The sequence below is a fragment of the Papaver somniferum genome, chromosome 10 (genome assembly GCF_003573695.1).
Source record: "Papaver somniferum cultivar HN1 chromosome 10, ASM357369v1, whole genome shotgun sequence".
NCBI lineage: Eukaryota > Viridiplantae > Streptophyta > Magnoliopsida > Ranunculales > Papaveraceae > Papaver > Papaver somniferum.
Window position 1 is genome coordinate 137,554,924 of NC_039367.1, and position 13,050 is coordinate 137,567,973.

The 13,050-nt window shown below is 37.9% G+C and overlaps 2 protein-coding genes, 1 long non-coding RNA gene, 13 other non-coding genes and 1 pseudogene across 17 annotated transcripts; 1 reads left to right on the forward strand and 16 right to left on the reverse strand.

The window, feature by feature from the left end:
- Positions 1–1,546: 1,546 nt before the first annotated feature.
- LOC113318337 (class V chitinase-like) lies at positions 1,547–2,965 on the forward strand. Its single transcript, XM_026566480.1, has 2 exons — positions 1,547–2,678; positions 2,778–2,965. The coding sequence occupies exons 1-2, from the start codon at positions 1,580–1,582 to the stop codon at positions 2,798–2,800; spliced, it is 1,122 nt and encodes a 373-aa protein (XP_026422265.1). The 5' UTR covers positions 1,547–1,579; the 3' UTR covers positions 2,801–2,965.
- A 716-nt stretch (positions 2,966–3,681) lies between these two features.
- On the reverse strand, positions 3,682–7,530 carry LOC113318338. Its single transcript, XR_003344438.1, has 3 exons — positions 7,300–7,530; positions 7,114–7,202; positions 3,682–5,445 (listed from the first exon to the last, which is right to left on the reverse strand). It is a non-coding gene; the product is annotated as an uncharacterized LOC113318338 (long non-coding RNA).
- LOC113319847 lies at positions 3,683–3,807 on the reverse strand. The gene has a single exon (XR_003345827.1). It is a non-coding gene; the product is annotated as a small nucleolar RNA SNORD14 (small nucleolar RNA).
- LOC113319816 lies at positions 3,927–4,035 on the reverse strand. The gene has a single exon (XR_003345800.1). It is a non-coding gene; the product is annotated as a small nucleolar RNA Z103 (small nucleolar RNA).
- LOC113319843 lies at positions 4,173–4,253 on the reverse strand. The gene has a single exon (XR_003345823.1). It is a non-coding gene; the product is annotated as a small nucleolar RNA R11/Z151 (small nucleolar RNA).
- On the reverse strand, positions 4,371–4,511 carry LOC113319903. The gene has a single exon (XR_003345875.1). It is a non-coding gene; the product is annotated as a small nucleolar RNA snoR134 (small nucleolar RNA).
- On the reverse strand, positions 4,633–4,714 carry LOC113319922. Its single transcript, XR_003345893.1, has one exon. It is a non-coding gene; the product is annotated as a small nucleolar RNA SNORD25 (small nucleolar RNA).
- LOC113319839 lies at positions 4,805–4,888 on the reverse strand. Its single transcript, XR_003345820.1, has one exon. It is a non-coding gene; the product is annotated as a small nucleolar RNA R11/Z151 (small nucleolar RNA).
- On the reverse strand, positions 5,002–5,142 carry LOC113319902. Its single transcript, XR_003345874.1, has one exon. It is a non-coding gene; the product is annotated as a small nucleolar RNA snoR134 (small nucleolar RNA).
- Positions 5,527–5,637, reverse strand: LOC113319846. The gene has a single exon (XR_003345826.1). It is a non-coding gene; the product is annotated as a small nucleolar RNA Z152/R70/R12 (small nucleolar RNA).
- LOC113319840 lies at positions 5,746–5,827 on the reverse strand. Its single transcript, XR_003345821.1, has one exon. It is a non-coding gene; the product is annotated as a small nucleolar RNA R11/Z151 (small nucleolar RNA).
- Positions 5,975–6,065, reverse strand: LOC113319811. Its single transcript, XR_003345797.1, has one exon. It is a non-coding gene; the product is annotated as a small nucleolar RNA R24 (small nucleolar RNA).
- Positions 6,155–6,245, reverse strand: LOC113319808. Its single transcript, XR_003345794.1, has one exon. It is a non-coding gene; the product is annotated as a small nucleolar RNA R24 (small nucleolar RNA).
- On the reverse strand, positions 6,319–6,409 carry LOC113319809. The gene has a single exon (XR_003345795.1). It is a non-coding gene; the product is annotated as a small nucleolar RNA R24 (small nucleolar RNA).
- On the reverse strand, positions 6,649–6,750 carry LOC113319850 (annotated as a pseudogene).
- Positions 6,839–6,928, reverse strand: LOC113319885. Its single transcript, XR_003345861.1, has one exon. It is a non-coding gene; the product is annotated as a small nucleolar RNA snoR31 (small nucleolar RNA).
- Positions 7,531–8,176: 646 nt separating the features above from the next.
- On the reverse strand, positions 8,177–12,838 carry LOC113318124 (uncharacterized protein At1g51745-like). Of its 2 annotated transcripts, none has more exons than XM_026566251.1 (4): positions 12,758–12,838; positions 12,128–12,398; positions 11,006–11,961; positions 8,177–9,732 (listed from the first exon to the last, which is right to left on the reverse strand). In XM_026566251.1, the coding sequence occupies exons 2-4, from the start codon at positions 12,304–12,306 to the stop codon at positions 8,582–8,584; spliced, it is 2,286 nt and encodes a 761-aa protein (XP_026422036.1). In that variant the 5' UTR covers positions 12,307–12,398; positions 12,758–12,838; the 3' UTR covers positions 8,177–8,581. The 2 variants fall into 2 exon arrangements, with proteins under 2 accessions (XP_026422036.1, XP_026422037.1); XM_026566252.1 differs by lacking the exon at positions 12,758–12,838 and adding an exon at positions 12,597–12,745.
- Between the last annotated feature and the right edge of the window lie 212 nt (positions 12,839–13,050).

Below are 13,050 nucleotides of genomic sequence, written 5' to 3' on the forward strand. Positions count from 1 at the left end.
AAGATCCATCAAACCGGAGTGCAGGTGTACCAATCTTGTTATTTCCTATTTTACAAGTCTTGCTTTATTTGACAATTAAATTGTAATCCGACTTGTTATTTCGTATGTTTGGCTACATTCTTCCCTTTCTATTTTCACAAAACAAAATTGTCACCAACTTCACAGCCATATCCTAAGCTGGTGCCAATCTCATCCTTCGTCACCAACTTCCAATATTTTCGATTTCTTTCCCGGTTTGGGCCAGAACTTGGCTTCTCAACTCGGAATCCGCATAATTGTTTCTTGGCCATCTTGAGCTCTAACTCTAATTATACCTTATTGTTTTTAGGCACAATTTTCCCACCCTGAACGGACGACAATGCATTGGTTTCCTTCCTGCCAATTCCCAATTAAGCAACTTATCCCTGGTGGCAACTCTATCCTCTTTACCGTGCTTTTGTCCATGCTGGGAAGGAAAGAGGAGTTAGTACGGTAGAATGTCTCCTTGTTCTTCACTGTACCCCAGATATAAGGCTCGATCTATATGTTTAGTACTGCCAGAAAAACATGCAGGTGGTGATGGTACTTCATGACTGATCAGAGAATTGTGGGAACATTTTCTTGAATGTGTCCTTCAAAGTTTGGTCAGATCCCTTTTTCCAGAGTCTCCATGCCTTTCTCCTCCCTTTAAATTATTCACAAAGTAGAAAAAGATTTGGTTTGATACGTACAGTTATGAACTAAAACTTACGACAAAATTCATACTGTTCCAACAGTTGAAGCACAAACAGCCTAACCATGCCGGAATCTACAATTTCAGGATTTCATCTCTGTCTGAAAGTATATTGCTAGCTTTGAGATCTCGATGGATGATTTTAAATAACATCGGGGTCACTTCCAAAAAGTGACGCCCCTAACAGCTTCTAAAATGACAAATGCAAATTTGCCATAATTTCTCGGAGTAGAAAAAATTGTGTGATAGTGTCCATACTAGGGGACAGCCGCCTCGCTTGCCAACTTGTTCTCAAAAAACCTGTTTATGCGTATGTTCGTGCAAAATCCCTTCAACTTGCTCAAATATATTAGAAGTGGATGGAAAATCATGAAATTCCTCAACCTCCTCCATTACAATCCCACTAAATTGTATGGTTGATGAAAAGGACCAGCAACTAGCCCACCATTTTTATCCAAGTCTTTGGTCTTCCTCCCATTTCAACCACAAAACAATGGGACATATATGTTCATTTGTCATTATAGCACCAAGTACTAGCTAGGCCCTGCTGATCTAATGGGATCACCACCATCGGACACTTACTCTGAACCCACTCCCGAGCCAACTGGACCACGAAGAAAGTGACTAAGATTAGCAGCGAAAGAAGATAAGGACCAAGGAAGTTCATGGCAAGTCGGACAAGTGACCAAATGGGATACACCGTCAACTAGTAAAACAATCAAGCATGCGTTGTGGACAATAAATATCTCCATATACTTTTCTCTTCTTTTTTATTAAATCCATATACAAACAGCAGCCACATGCATGCCCTTATAAATAGTTCAGTGTTTATGCAACTAATATCTCAAAATAAATTAGTCAGTTTCAATGGCTAACCCAATGATTAATTCAATCCTGTTCTTCTTCCTTTTCACCTTTACCGCCATGTTTGCTTCAACTACTTCCGTTGATGTAAGAGGCGCTTACTGGCCTTCATGGTTACGAAACACACTTCCACCATCAGCTATACCCTCTAATTACAGTCATGTATTCTACGCTTTCGTCGGAATCAGTTCATCAAATTACCAGCTAGTTGTAAAACCAGAAGACGATCAATGGATGACAACTTTTACTACATCTCTTCTTTCGAAAACTCCTCGTGTAGTAACTCTGTTATCCATTGGAGGAGGAAGTTCAGACACAAGTGTTTTCACTGCTATGGCTAGTAGTGCTTCTAGCCGTGCAAATTTTATCAATTCCACTATTCAAGTGGCTCGTAAATATGGTTTCGATGGACTCGACCTTGACTGGGAATACCCGTTAACTCAAGCAGCCATGGTCAATCTAGGAACTCTCCTCACAGAATGGCGTAAAGCTGTTAACGATGAGACTGGTCGAACGGGGAAACCAAGGCTTCTTCTAACGGCAGCTGTTTACTTCACGCCAAGCGCTTATATCCTGTCAAGCGAGCTTACAACGTACCCGGCGCAAGCAGTACGTGACTCCCTCGATTTTGTCAACCTAATGTGTTACGATTATCGTGGAGATTGGGATACATCCAAGACTGGTGCACATGCTTTGCTTTACGACCCTTCAAGTCAAATTAGTACTAGTGCCGGAATTCAGGCATGGATACAGGCCGGCTTGCCGGCAAACAAATTAGTTATGGGATTACCAATGTACGGGAAAACATGGAAGTTGAAGGATCCGAATGTGAATGGAATTGGTGCAGCTGCAGTCGGGGTTGGTCCCGGAGCAGGGATTCTAATTTATTCAGATGTCGTGAATTTTAATGGAGTTAGTGGGACTCGAGTGGTTTATGATACGCAGACAGTATCTATGTATTCCTACCGCGGAACCGATTGGGTTGGATATGACAATCCTACAACTATTGATGTCAAGGTTAAATATGCTCGAGATAATAGCATGGGTGGGTATTTCTTCTGGGCAATTGGCCAAGACAAGAATTTGGAACTCACAAATCAAGGTAAGAAACATATTTGACATTTCTTTTAATCCCCGCAGTATTTAGGTATGTGATTATATGTCAACTAATCTATTTTGGTTTTTTTTTTATTTCCAACAGCTTTAAGGTCATGGCAGAGGTAGACATACACCACAGGCCATACAACATCGTCCTTGCGCTTGCACATTTACTTGAAACGCCCTATATATATCTGTATGTAAACTCACAACTGAATAAAATGCATGTGTCGGCAGAAAATAAGGAAGGTATCTTGATTTATCTGATTCAAATGGGTGAATCAGGGGCATAAAAACAAATATATCGAGGGTAAGTGAATCAGGGAAAAACAAGTGACAAGGCAGAAAAAAAAGTATCTTGAGAACCAATAACAAGTGACACTTTTTTTCCTTCAAAAAAGAGGCAAGCCTCAAACATGATAATAACAACCAATTGAAAATCGGAATCGATGTATCTTGGATCTGCCATTGTAATTGAGGTCTTAGATGTTGTCAGAGATCTCAGATTTCTAGCTGAAGTTATGATGTTACAACTAAATATCGAGTTCTGATGGAGAGAAAAAAAGTCCACCTTCTGAATTAAGGATTGAAACACAAGACCTCAAATAAACACCAAACAAGCAAATGGAGATGAACCAAATATACAAACTGGCGTAAACACTAGAGTAGAAAGGAACTTGGTAGCAAACACACCTGCAAAATGAAAAAAAAAATAACAGTCTAGAAAGGAATAGGAAAAAAAAATCATTATCAGCAAACGTAATGAGCAGAAAAAATAAGGAGTACACAAACAATTGCTGATAATGAATTTTATTCATCATCCGCACGCTAAACAATTACTGAGCAAATGAACCTGAACATCTCGAGTAAAATAAACAACATAAAATATTTCCTTCATCCAGACTCTCCTAGTTGTTGAAATGAAGCAGGATTAGATACCAAATGAAATTAAAACAAGCCAATCATGCTTGAAGAATATAAGAAGTAAAAAGTAAAGTTTGTAAAAGATGTTTCAGACATCCAAGGAAGGAATAAAGCAGCATTAGCTCTCAAGCCCGGCGAAAGGCGAAAGCTCTTAGGCGGCAACTGCGAATGTTCTTGAGAAACAAGCCTTAGATTTATCATCATTAACAATCAACAAACTCATTTTTTAACAGCAAAAGAGATCAAATCTACATGGCCAACAGTAAGCAAATAAAAGCTTTTGTAAGAAATAAATAAAAAACAATTTTATATATAGAGGAATGTAAAGATGGATCAGAGTACTGGCTTGGAAAACCTCTTCTGTTGAAAAAGAGATTTAAACAAAACGCACATTATAATCTTAGTCGATCAGCTGGGGAAAGGATCATCACTTCCATCTTAATTATCCTCAGAAAAACAATCCAAGCCCAAATGTGACACCATAGCAACCACAAAATAGCAAGGCAAAATCTCGATATTTGGAAGAAAATAATCTTGAAGCAAGTTCTGGAAGTAGATCAATAAGCAAAGATTTAGGCATCAGTGTGTAACATTCAGATCATTGATAAAATCTCACTGAAATCCGGTAAGATATAAAATTTATCATCATTAGCCTTTTAATCTAATCTATTGATAGAATCAAACCAAACCAGAATACATGACATCAACAGAACCTTAACAATGAACTGAATAAGCAACTTTTGAAACTACTCTCTAAGACAAAGACAATAAGGAATGTGGCAGTTATTTTGACACAAATAAGCTGTTGAAGAACTAAGCGAACCTGCAACACTAAACGGCACAAATTTAGCATGAGCATTGGGGCTTTTTTCGTCATCATATATTTCGGAGAAGCCCGGGGTGCAACATGCGGACAATACATGGAAAATGAAACCAACTAGAACGGAAAAAAATTAACATGCTGTAAACAAAGAATACAAACCTCCAAAAAAAATAACAAAAGAGCTTGACTAAACAGATGTGGAATACTTATAAATGCCTCAGCCCCTTAGATGTTCAAATTGTGCGGTCATCTCCGCAATCATTACAGGTCTATGTGTAGTCATCATCGGCATTTTATACTAATTTAAACAAAACAGAACCTCAGTACTTGGGAGAATATAATTTCGAAGCATGTTATGGAAGTATATCAATAAGAAAAGATTTAGACTTCAGTGTGTGTAACATTCAGATCATTGATAAAATCTCACTGAAATCCGCTAAGATATAAAAATTTATCATCATTAGCCTTTTAATCTGATCAGTAGATACTTGTATATTTGATATAGAATCAAATTAAACCAGAACATGACATCGACAAAACCGTAACTTGATAAGCAACTTTTAATACTAAAACAATAAGGAAATGTGGCAGTTATTTTGACACAAATAAGCTGTTGAAGAACTAAGCGAACCTGCAACACTAAACAGCTAAAATTTAGCATGAGCATTGGGGCTTTTTTCGTCATTGTATATTTCAGAGAAGCCCGGGGTGCAACATGCAGATAATAAATGGAAACTGATATTATAAAAAGGCACACAAATCTCCAAAAAAAAAAAAACTTGAAAATAAATAGATGTCAAAATTGTAATCCTAAATCAAATATTTCCAAGAGAGGCACTAAGTAAATGAAACATATTTGGGTCTGGAAATGTAGCCAGATATTGTGGCTAGCAACATATAAGTGAGTTACAAGCAATCTTACTCTGGTAAAGTTAATGTTGGCTCTAAGCGGCAGTCAGGTTTTGACATTGAAAGACACCTGCTGTTGACTCAGATTTAGAGCCATTTGAATCAGTTTCTGTTCCTAAATATCAAAAAAAAAAAAACTAGATCTAAGTTGATTATTTTTAAAGAAGATTTGTATACTTAAAAGGAAGAGAAATAGGATGCTCAGTGGAAGGAGAAGTCGTTTTTGTTAGAGGCTCACGGGAAAGATTTTTAGGTCTTCCCCACTGCCCTAAACACACTCCCGTGTGCTTCAACTCATCATTGCATCAAAATCAGAATCCAATTCCATTCAAGTTGTAACTAAAAAACAATCAGAAGAAGCAGAAACTAAACCTGAATATTTGAAGTAAGTCAAGTAATCAATAACAACAGATTTAGGCTTCAGTGTGTGTAACATTCAGATCATTGACAAATCTCACTGAAATCCGCTAAGATAAAGAGTTTATCATCATTAGCCATTTTAATCTGATTTATTGACATTGGAAATATTATTGAGAAATGATGACCAAGTCTATCCATAATGGTTTGGCTAAGATTTCGATGACTGAACCAAATGAAAACTGCACAGAGATATGGTTACAAACAGGTCTCATATTGAGTGGATGTAAGCTCAGAAGCCTAGCGTAAGAATATTTCATAGAAAAACCCACTTCCTACATGGGTTCTTCTTACAAGTTAGCTGCTCATCAATGCTTAACAACAGATACTCATTCGTTTTGTTAAAAAACCAATATTATATTTGAAATGAAACAAGATTTTATCATACAGTAACAAGCAAAAGAACAAAAGCTCAGAAGCCAAGCGTAAGAGTATTTCATAGAAGATCCCACTTCCTACATGAGATCTTCTTACATGTTAGCTGCTCATCACTGCTTTTGAAACCAAAAGAAGCAAACATATCGGAAAACTACAGCCTAAAATCACTTGCCAAAGGAAGTTTAAAACAATTAAAGCTCAGAAGCCAAGCGTAAGAGTATTTCATTGAAAATCCCACTTCCTACATGAGTTTTTCTTACATGTTAGCTGCTCATCACCGCTTAATAAGTTTAAACCATTATGTACAAGTAAAATTCAACTATCAATGCACCAAGCCAGCAAAAGTGATCACCCATTAAGCAAGAGTACCTAAACGACTAATTGTTCCATCATAAGGAATGTACATGAAAGTACACTTTCAGTGTCAAAAAGACACAACAATACCATCATAGCCTTATAGTTCTCTTCGTTAATTGAGACATTTGTACAATAACCAAAGAGTGTTGCAAAAGCGAAACAGAAGGCCATCATCAGAATAGAAATGTTTTTCTCATTCACAGCATTGGCTTACGCTGTGTAGGAAGGTGTCCTAAGATTATAACTTTCAGTTTCATCACTTGATGACACAAATAAATTCAATCTTTAAACCCAAAGAAAAAATCAATCAAAAAGAAACAAAAAAAAAAAACAAACCCGAACGTCAAACTTACATAACAGATTCAGAAATTTACTATTTAACATCAAGGGAAACAAATTCCTCAGATCAAGTGTTGGATTATAGTATATAAATTCATCCTCATCTGTATAATTGACTATTAAAAAATCAAATCGATGAAACCATTGAAAATTCGGGAGCTTGTTAAACCAAATTGGAATTATGACATCCATAGAATGCTAAACCGAATTAGAGACTTCTTACAACCTAAGCCAAAATCATTCCAATAGACAAAAATCATATAACTAAAATTTGGGGTAAAGACTGATATACCAGACTCAAAACAGCTTAGCCATGCTTCTCAATTCTTCCCTCACAACTGATTTATGAAGCAAATTTCAAGCTTGATTTTGTTTATTTCCCTATAAAATCAGATAAATGTATTTAAAATCATTACCAAAAATCAAATCAAAAACTTGAAAAAAAAATCAATGAAACAGAAAATAAACATCATTATACCTGAGTCTGTGTAAGCAGACATTGCAAAAGAAACCCTCACTTCATGTACAGATTTGAAAAACAGATCAAAACCCACCAGAAATTACAAACATATATGATGAAATCAGACAGATTTATTGATTCAGATGATAAGCTAAAACATTGGCAGTGATTAATGAGGGTTTTAGAAGAGTGGAAAGAAAAACCGCAGCTAGGGTTTGAGGTTAAGGTTGGAGAGAAGAGAGGTGTTGATTGTTGTTGATGGAGGAGGTTAAGAGATATAAACCCTAGTTTTATAGAGATGGAACGTCTAAACCCTAGTTTCAAATTACGATTTTATCCTTACCCTTGTAATTACCAAAAAGTCCTTTGAAATTTTTGCCCGGTTTGCCAGAGTTGCCTCAGTTTAGGTCCTGGACTGCTGTGTGAAGTATATGTACAGTAGGCAATGTCGACGAGTTTCAAACTACTGTGCAAGACAAATTTTGCTTCAAATGTTATTCCTTCCGGCTACAATCACAGTTGCAAAGAATCGCCTGCTCTGGCACAAAATCATGTTGTGTAGTACCATTGGGTTTATCTAGACAGGTATTGGCAATCTGCACATCTGGAGTTGCTAGAGTTCTCAGCTTGTCCTTGGCTTAGGTCTCGCAGGCACCTATCAACAAGGCGCATACACGTAAGATGAACGTTCCGTTCACATGCATATTGGTGCAGGCTCTCCTTCATGACACCGTAATCCCTCCATTGGTGTGAATGTGAATGCCTAGGAAAATGCAGGTTCCATAACAGGCCGCCATTCCACGCAATAAGCATGGAAGTTGCCTGTAATAACATCCTTGTTTCTCATTTCCAAAAATTTAAACCAACCATCACAAGTTTATCTGCTTGGAATTCCTGAAAGAACGTTTCTTTACATCTCAAGTTAAAAATATTACATCATATACAAAGCATATTCCAAAACATCCTACATCCATGCCTTGAAGTTGAAAAAAACAGAAGAAGAGATTTAAGAACCAAGCACCAAATACAGCGGCAAGTCCAACATTGTTAAAAAAAAAGAAAAACTACTGCTACCAGTTTCTATTTCTAAGTCTGATGAAATATTATGGATGAACTCGGTCATCGTTGTTTCTTTCTCTCTTCCTCTGCCAGTGGATGAACTCGTCGTCATCGTTACATTCTTTTTTAACCTCTGCCGGCAGAATATACAATGCTGAAAACAGGAAAAACAAAAATTTGTTTCTTCTGCAAAGTATATGGGGAAAACCCAACAGGCTGAATCTAAAACGTTTCTAGTTACTCAGCTCAGTGATTCGTTTATCCTACTGAAAACGATCGTAAGCGGTATGCAAGCCATTACATTATCACCCTTCAACTTCTCGACCAGTGTTTGCCTTCCTGCCTCTTGCTTGGGAAGACCGCTGAATGAAGAGAGGCTTCGGGTCTTTTTTGAGGTGATCCCGTTTTTCTTACTCTTGGAAGACTTCTTTGAAGATTTTGAATGCCTACCAGGTTTTTTCCTTGAGAAGTACAAACTAGGCTCAGTCCTCGAAGTACCAGCAACCGCTTCATCCTCAACATGTATTAGCTGATCTGAGAAATTTTCCATTGGAGAATAATTTACGCTATTCAACAAGATATCACAGTAACCATAACTGCAAACCTCAACTGTGAGAGGATGACCTACAATAGCTTTACCACTATATTTGCTCATTAGAGAAACCAGCGGTACACTCTGACCACTGTAACTCGCTCTTACTTCCAAATTCACATCAAACAGTGAAGATCCCCACTGGAAGTTAATGCTCGAAACATCTGAAACATCATTTCTGGAGTTCCCAAGAAAGAAAGATTGATGATGGGAAGCTGACCTTGGATCCTTTAGGGACAGAACTGCTAAACTTCCCTCAGTCTGTGGTTTAGCAACACCAGATTTGTTACTTGACAAGGACATGAATTTCCCACCTCTTCCATGTGCTGACATCTTGACTTTCCTTTTCTTTGATCTTTGTTTCTTAAATTTGCTGGAATAGTCATAACTGGGGTCAGCAACATCATCATCATCGTGCTCACTCCAGCCACCACCATCATCCTCGGACAAAAAGGACTCATCCAAGGTATCAGCATGAATTTCAGGGTTAACATCTACATATAACTCATCCATGTGACTTGTACCCGGAAGAAAATCATCTGCTTCAACATCCCTGTTTTCTGGGTTTCCCAGGTACAGCATATCATTCATTTTCTTACCCAGGCTCCTTGAGTTCCTCTTTCCTTTCAACTGCCACTTTGAAGTACCTTTCTTTGTCTTCCTGCTGCTATTATAATGATGTTCAGTAGTGAAACTGGTGGACCCATATTTATCAAGTCCTTCACAGCTCAAAGATATAGATTTGACTTGGCTAGACTGACCAGATAGCCTTGTAGGTTCATAGACTTCGAGAGGCACACCTGCAACCAGAATCCCCAAATCAGCGAAGTACAAAACAATCTGTTTTTAATGCCCAAATCAGCAAAAACATATTTATCATGAGGTATGGAGATGCAAAGAATCTATTATGGGTAACAGATAAGTTTTCCTTTAGGGAACAGAAAGTAGGAGCCATCATTCTTCTCTGGGTATCTTCGAAAGAACGGATTTCAGATTGAAACTAAAACTCTGAAATATCTATCAAAAATTGGCTGGGTTGCACCAATACTTATTGGGGCTCCCCGTATCGTGTGTCCCCATATGGACACAGCCACGCATACTCGGACACACCTAAAACACTTTTATCTTACTATAAACTAGGAAGCTGAAACTAAAGGTCACCTACCTCTAAGGAAGATTATAGTTGAAAACATGCATGTGTTAGCAGAAATACACTTGTGCAATTATAAACAAGTGCAAAACAAATACAGTTGTGTGGTTTTCTCGTTTACATTTCTATATATATCTTAAAAATTGACGGTACTTCAACATATACCGCTGTGTCCCCTTATTATAGTTTTTCAGAATTGCCGTATTGGACACGCGAACACGCCGCTGTGTCGGACACCCGCGGCGATATTAGTGCAACCCAGAAAATTGGAAATCATTTTTTCCTGTCTTATCTTTTTACTGGTTAATCAGTCAAGACGCAGATGTCAAATTTCAAATCCCTGCATTAACAAAGTTCATATTCTGGGGTAGATTTTGAAGGATGCGATCTTCTATGCTGCACAACTTATGTTTAAAATTAGATATGTTTAAATAACATGGTATTTTTCTTATAGCATCTTACAATTGCTTTTATACGCTGGTGAATTTCGGCAGAGTAGAAGATGCCTATAAAAGTACTTGCCCATACTTAACTACAGCCCATATCTAAACCTCAAGATTCAGAATCCGAGAAACAAGTTTGTAGTTAGCTACCCTGACTGAACGGAACTATGCAATCAGAAATCAAAAGCATGCATTTTCTACTTTCTTGAAACGAATAGACGAAATTCAAATTCAGGCCAAATAATGGAGCTCATGAGGGACATCAACTGTTCGCAATTTGGTAGAAAGGATAAACGCGGGCTCATGCCACAAGGGATCACTGGGAACATAAAGATTGGGAAGGTGGAACTGATACATAATGCTTAACAGTGGTACAAGGCAACAAGACCTTCTTGGGCAGGAAAAGTGAATACATACAAAGAAGGCATGTACTGGAAGACTGGTAAAGAGAAAATCTGCAAGTTAGAAAAAACTTATTACCTTGGCAGTGTGTTTCATCATCAACGAACGGCACATCATATAAGCTGCTATCAGAAAAGTCATCCTCAGGGATTTCTGATATGCTAGAGAGTTCACTATTCCTTGATTCAGAAGCATCTGGTGAAGTATGTTTCTGACCTAAACCTGTTGGAAAGTCTTTACTGCTATATATCAACACAGAACTATCCACCATAGAATCTAACATAGAATCTTTTCTATCCTTTATTTCTTGATAGTAGGATGGCACTGAACCAGAACCCTCATCACAAAAAACGGGAACAGACACCAATGTTGAATGCTCCAAAACCTTTCTCAGCTGACGGCGACGATATTTTCTCTTCAGGGTTTCACAAATACTGGCCACCTGATTTTGTGTTTTCTTTTTCAAAAATGAGAAAGAACTTTTGCTGTCAAATACATGAGTTAACTTATCTTCCTCTTTAGGTTCACTGATTGAAGGAGCGTTCTTCACTGGAACCAACACTTCAGTTTTACATTTTACATTAGCTTTTCCTTTTGCTACTACGCCATTTACCAGATCATTGATACCCCTCATACGCTTGACCCCTTCACTTCCATCATCTTCTGAATCATTAGGAGTTTTCCTTCTCTTTTTCAACAGAGAATGTAACTTCAAGTTACTATCATTTGGGTCTTCAAACGAAATACCAGACTGTGTTAGCTCTTGCTTGTTTCCTTCAGCGTCCACATCCTTGTGCTCCTTCCTTGTACCACCAACTGCTCTAATAACCACTTCATGTTTTTGTGCCTCACTTTCTTTTTCAAGTTCGAGTGCATGAAGGATAGCATCTTCTCTGCGTGCATATTTCACAGCTCTCTTACTACCTACCATTACCTGACAACCTTTAGAAGCCTTCGCCTTTTCAACGCAATCACGAAACTCCGCACAATGAAATGCTTTCACCCTTCTTGTCGTATCAAGGTTATACCAATCCCTGAAGGTCAGGATGCAAATCACAGTCAACAACACAACATCACATTACCCACTACCTCACACACTAAGTCAGATATTTACCAAACTACAATTTAACAGTCGCCCATACACTACGAGTTATAAGCACCCAAACAAAAGCACATAAACAAGAGTATTGAAACACTTACATGTTTGCATTATCTCGGCCCAAGAACTTCACCGGAGTTTGATTCTTCGCAGAAAGGACACAAGCATCAGGCAATTCATGCATCCCCATTATACGCCCCGGCCACCACGATCCATTCCTGCGCCTAACCCAAACTAAAGTACCAACAGACGGATCGACCTTCTTCGACTTGCTGCCCATCTCCTCAAAATGAACAAACAAAACTAAATCACTAAAACTAGTACTCCACAGCCTGCACTCCTCCTCTTCAAATCCATATATATAAACTTAACCTTCAAATAAAACAAAAACCCACATCAGAAAACCCTCAATACTAACAAAAACACAAATCTCTCATGCAAATCAAACTCCAAATCCAAACTTCTATAAAACCCAAAACTAAACCCAAAATGCAATCAGATCAGGTGATTAAACAAAAATCTCAAAAAACCAACACAGACCCAGAATCGAACACACAAAAATAAACATACCCTAAGTAATAAACCCCAAAGTTACAAAGGATTTCCAAATCTTAGCACAAGATTATTAGGGTTCGTTCTGTAAAAACCCTAGAAAACAAAATCTGTACTCTGTAAGCTAGGGATTGTTCAGAGGTAAGATCAGGGAGGTGCGGTTGTGCGAAGAGGCGTACCGTATTGTGTGTCGAGGCTGCTGCTGGTGCTGATGAAACTGAGTGGTTAACAGAGAAGTGAAAGGGGAGAAGGAAAGAAAATGGCGTTGAAAGTGCGTATTGAGCTTCTAGATGGCGTATTATAGATAGATTCCCTTAGGGATTCCTAACTTGTCTCACGTGCGTAATGCGCACTTTTTCATGTTAATCTTTTGTTGTGTGTTTCTTGCCATTTTAGAAATTAATTTTCCTTTTAACTGAATAATACAGTGAAAAATTTTATGGGACTGTTACCGTGGTGAAAATTTGTTGTT